Source organism: Portunus trituberculatus, chromosome 43, assembly GCF_017591435.1.
Source record: "Portunus trituberculatus isolate SZX2019 chromosome 43, ASM1759143v1, whole genome shotgun sequence".
In the NCBI taxonomy this organism is placed as follows: domain Eukaryota; kingdom Metazoa; phylum Arthropoda; class Malacostraca; order Decapoda; family Portunidae; genus Portunus; species Portunus trituberculatus.
In genome coordinates this window covers 7,034,411-7,039,410 of record NC_059297.1, presented here as the reverse complement: position 1 = coordinate 7,039,410, position 5,000 = coordinate 7,034,411, and the positions used below count along the sequence as shown (strand labels likewise).

At 42.0% G+C, this 5,000-nt stretch overlaps 1 protein-coding gene across 1 annotated transcript in view; it reads right to left on the bottom strand.

The window, feature by feature from the left end:
* LOC123518189 (calcium-activated chloride channel regulator 2-like) overlaps positions 1 to 2,462 on the bottom strand; it is a 173,343-nt gene extending 170,881 nt beyond the window's left edge. Inside the window, exon 1 of the mRNA XM_045278878.1 lies at positions 1,979 to 2,462. Coding sequence (XP_045134813.1) covers positions 1,979 to 2,146 — 168 coding nt within the window. The 5' untranslated portion in view covers positions 2,147 to 2,462. The remainder of the gene's footprint in view (positions 1 to 1,978) is intronic.
* Between the last annotated feature and the right edge of the window lie 2,538 nt (positions 2,463 to 5,000).

Sequence of the window (5,000 nt, the reverse complement as noted above, 5' to 3'; positions counted from 1 at the left end):
AGAGAGAGAGAGAGAGTCATGGATCTCAAACTCTTCCACCTCTCATTCAACATACTAGAGTCACCTCACTTCTCTAGCCTACCTCTTCCTCCTCTTATTTCCACATCCAGCCACCCAGTGACATCCGTAGAGTTTTTGAGTTGTGTATTGACTGTTTTGCATTAACTCTGTTTTAACGTGAGAGCGACACTGGCCTAGATTTACTTAAAAGTAGTTGAAAAAGGCACAATACAGTCACAAACTAAAGGGCTTTTTCGTAATCAGATTTTATAACATTCAGAGCAGTATAGTTTGTTTGGAACATATATTTAAATAATAAGCGGATGATTTCTTAATTTTTTGAGCTACAAATGTAAATAGGATGCCTTAGTACAAAAAATAGGTGTCCTAAAAATTGGTATGGTGATTTGAGAACAAGAAGCACATGTAGCACTGAAATACTAACTTCCATCACTAAAGAAAGGTAAATAATATCTGTAACTGGAGTTACTTGATATTTTTACATTTAGTTAGATGGAAGAAGTCAGGGAAAAATTCATAAACCATCAAAATCTTTAATTCCACCACTAGAAGTAAGGAATGCATTTGGAGTCCCTTATGAAGAAAAGGTAGTGTTTGATTAAGAAGCATACAACATCAACCTGCTAAGTTCAGAGTTCTTATTTTTTTTCTAAAGAACTTTTTTTTGTGTGGGAAGGGGCGAGCTTGTGATGAGGCAATTTTATTGATTTCCATCTTAGCTTTTCTCCAACTTCACAAGCAGTGAATTCAAAAGGCAAATGCTCACACATGAATGCACGTTTATCACCTTGTGCATGTGTATGAGAGAGAGAGAGAGAGAGAGAGAGAGAGAGAGAGAGAGAGAGAGAGAGAGAGAGAGGTGCAGGGAGGGAGGACAGAGAAAGAGAATGGGGTGTCGCGATGCCTGTCTGTATGAAGGATGAGTCGCTACCAGGTGTGGTGAATGTGGTGATACAAACTCATAATGATGACGAATTGGAAATAGGGACGGTGTTGATGGTCATGATTATGATGTTGACTCTTGGGTTGGCACTGTGGTGCGTGCTTGTAATAATGATGGCACCCGTGAGTGGAGGGATGACGAGTAGTAATTCTGATAATGGAGATTGCAGTGTTAATAATGATGATTGCAGGATTGGTGTTGGGAATCGCAATGTTGTGTTAGGTGACACAGAGATTGGCAAATGGTCCTTGGTATTGAGTTGCTGTTGGCTGTGATGGTCAAGATGAAAGATTTAACAGTCGTGGATGAGCTGGCAGTCTGTGGTTGTTTTGTCACCTTGTGTAACATTTATGTTCCTCGGTTCCTTTCTCTGTGGTCATCACATGTCCACGCGGGAAAGCGGTTCACTCACACACTTATCAAATATTTGAACAATCACTCATTCACACATTTCAAGCTTCCTAACACTGCTTCCATGTAAGTCTTATTATACTACACTCATATCAAGGTAAAACATCGCGGATCTTTACAAGCTCCCCTCCCCATAACCGGCACAAAGCAGTCATCCTGAGGCCATTGTGTCATCAGAATAGGTCCTCAGGAGAGAAAAATAATTTTAAAAAATCTTAGGCGGATTTTCAGCAAATTAATATCCTTGGCAGCATTTAATACCTTTACGAGCGAGTGAACCGCCATTAATCCGAAGTTTTCCTAATTAAACTGTGACTCCTTGGCCATCATTAACGTTGTCTTCTTTATGAGTAGCAGGCGGTAGGCAACATGCAACCTGGCGTGACATTAATTTAAGCCACTTAACGTCTATCAGCCAATCTGCAGGTAACTATTTTTGTTTGCATGCAGAGGTGCGAATTTCGCGTTATGCCGAGACTGGTGTTTGTGGCATACAGTGCTGACGAGAAAAATGCAAAAAGTATGTGTATATATTTTCTTCCAGATGTCAATCGTGACTCCTCAGCCATCTGTGAATAGTGATACTTGAATGTGACACCTTACCTTGAGTCCCTGCACGACATGGTTGCAGTGCTGCTGTGGGACTTCGTCAGTGATGGTCACCAGCAGGCCCTCGTATCCATTGTTTACAAGACGGAGATCACCACTTAATGTGCCCCACACACACACCACGCTCACCACCACCACAAGTGTAACAAATCTGACTGGCATGATCACTCTCCTTGTCCAATACCATCTCTAGGCTCAAACACAATGATTATCAAAACCACGGTGAGTCATCCTGATGCTCTCAAATTTGGAAAGCCATTGATTTACATTTATTTTCACAAAGAAAGTTTTCATATCATAAATTTTTGGAGCGCAGAACATTTCAGTTCTATCAATTTGCCCTACACTTGTAGCACACTCCTGAGAGAGCAATGTGTCAGGCCTCAGAGAAGTCACAGCAGGAGAACAAGAGCGCTGGCTACTCCAGGAAACTCACAAGCGGTGGGGAGCGCAGGAGCTGCTGACACGTCCGTCACCGTCAGCGGTTGCTCCCCAACTGCTGCAAGAGCAGCAAGACACCCACGCCCACATCCTCACAGCCTCTCTTACGGTCCTACTTTTCCGGCTCGCCGCCGCTTACACGACCACTTTCTTGTGTTGGTCCCCTTGTTAATCATCCTAGTCTGGCCCCAAAGAGCTATTCTCAACCACCACCACCAACATCTTCTCACTCTCCTCCTTATACTATTTCATCATCTTTATTTTCTATATTATATCATAGTGTGTGTGTGTGTGTGTGTGTGTGTGTGTGTGTGTGTGTGTGTGTGTGTGTCTGTGTGTGTGTGTGTGTGTGTGATAATAATAATAATAATGATGATAATAATAATAATAATATACGGTTTATTAATTTGGCAGTGCAACAAAAATTTACACTCAAAAAAATGTACAGGGGGGAACATTAAAACAATGAAATGCTTAACCTAACTATGGATCTAACTTAACCAAGAATTTACTTATTGATTTATTTATTTATGGCTCGCACCATAGTGGGCACCGCGCTAAGGTGGTACCGGTCAGTGCGTGGTGCTCTTAAGGGCGCCACGTGATTCTGGTGTCGGGTGGCGCGGGCAGGGAGAGGCACGTCTGAGGGTAGCAGGTGGCGGAGACGTGGATGATGCAGGAGAACTTCCCCAAATTTTTTCAAGGCTTCCTGGTGTCTTGTGGCCAGCCTCGACAGACTCAGGCAGGTCAGGGCGTCCTCGTAGGACCTGTAGGCAGGCCCAAGGATGACCCTGAACGCCCTCTTCTGAACCCTCTCCAGCTGTTGTCGTTGTGTGAGGTTCAGGGAGGAGGACCACGCTGGGGAGGCGTACATGAGCTTAGGGAGTATAAAGGAAGTGTGTGTGTGTGTGTGTGTAATTCACTGTTTGATCTGCTGTAGTCTCTGATGAGACAGCCAGACGTTACCCTACGGAACGAGCTCAGAGCTCATTATTTCCGATCTTCGGATAGGCCTTAGACCAGGCACACACCACACACCGGGACAACAAGGTCACAACTCCTCGATTTACAGCAGGTACCCACTCACTGCTAGGTGAACAGAGGCTACACGTGAAAGGAGACACACCCAAATATCTCCACCCGGCCGGGGAATCGAACCCCAGTCCTCTGGCTTGTGAAGCCAGCGCTCTAACTACTGAGCTACTGGGCCGTGTGTGTGTGTGTGTGTGTGTGTGTGTGTGTGTGTGTGTGTGTAATTCACTGTTTGATCTGCTGCAGTCTATGACAAGACAGCCAGACGTTACCCTACGGAACGAGCCTCAGAGCTCATTATTTCCGATCTTGGGATAGGCCTGAGACCAGGCACACACCACACACCGGGACAACAAGGTCACAACTCCTCGATTTACATCCCGTACCTACTCACTGCTAGGTGAACAGGGGCTACGTGAAAGGAGACACACCCAAATATCTCCACCCGGCCGGGAATCGAACCCCGGTCCTCTGGCTTGTAGAAGCCAGCGCTCTAACCACTGAGCTACCGGGCCGTGTGTATGTGTGTGTGTGTGTGCGCGCGCGCGTCTCTCTCTCTCTCTCTCTCTCTCTCTCTCTCTCTCTCTCTCTCTCTCTCTCTCTCTCTCTCTCTCTCTCTCTCTCTCTCTCTCTCTCTCTCTCTCTATATATATATATATATATATATATATATATATATATATATATATATATATATATATATATATATATATATATATATATATATATATATATATATATATATATATATATATATATATATATATATATATATATATATATATATATATATATATATATATATATATATATATATATATATATATATATATATATATATATATATATATATATATATATATATATAGGGGCAGGTAGTGCCCTGAGTAAGACTAAACAGGTGATCATGAGAGTAGAGAAGGATTGTTTCTTCATGTTCTGTGTTGTCGGTTTACAGTGATACACAGTATACAAATATAAGAAACATAAAAACAGGAAAATAAGGGAAGATTCAAGAAGCCAAAAATAAATATGCGTGGCAGTCTCCATATAAGACATATCTTTCTATTTTTTCCACAATCTTCGTCACTCATAATTTTGGCTGACCCTGCTTAAAAGTTCTCTACTGGAACGGCAACATTATAGAAAGAAACTGAACAAAATCCATTCACCCAGGAGTAGTGAAATATTTTGAAAGGAGTAGCACGGAAGGAATGGTGATAGAAGATGCACATACTGAGAACAACAGTACGTCAAATATTGTCTCACTCCAGAATGTTCTGAAACGTATATCGTGTTCATGTAGGTTATGTAATATTAGGGAAGGATCTTATGCCTGATGTTTTGTAGAGGAACAATTACGTTGCATTTTGTTTTATTTAATTTTTTTTATTAGTAAAAGCGTTAGCATTTCAAGCAGAACATATTTGCTTCAGTATCGGAAATACATAGTTACGTGAGTTGATCCCTAGGAAGGCAACCAAAAAAATTCCAGTGATGACTGAACCCACAACATCCTTAACCAGAAGCAGTTTAAAACACT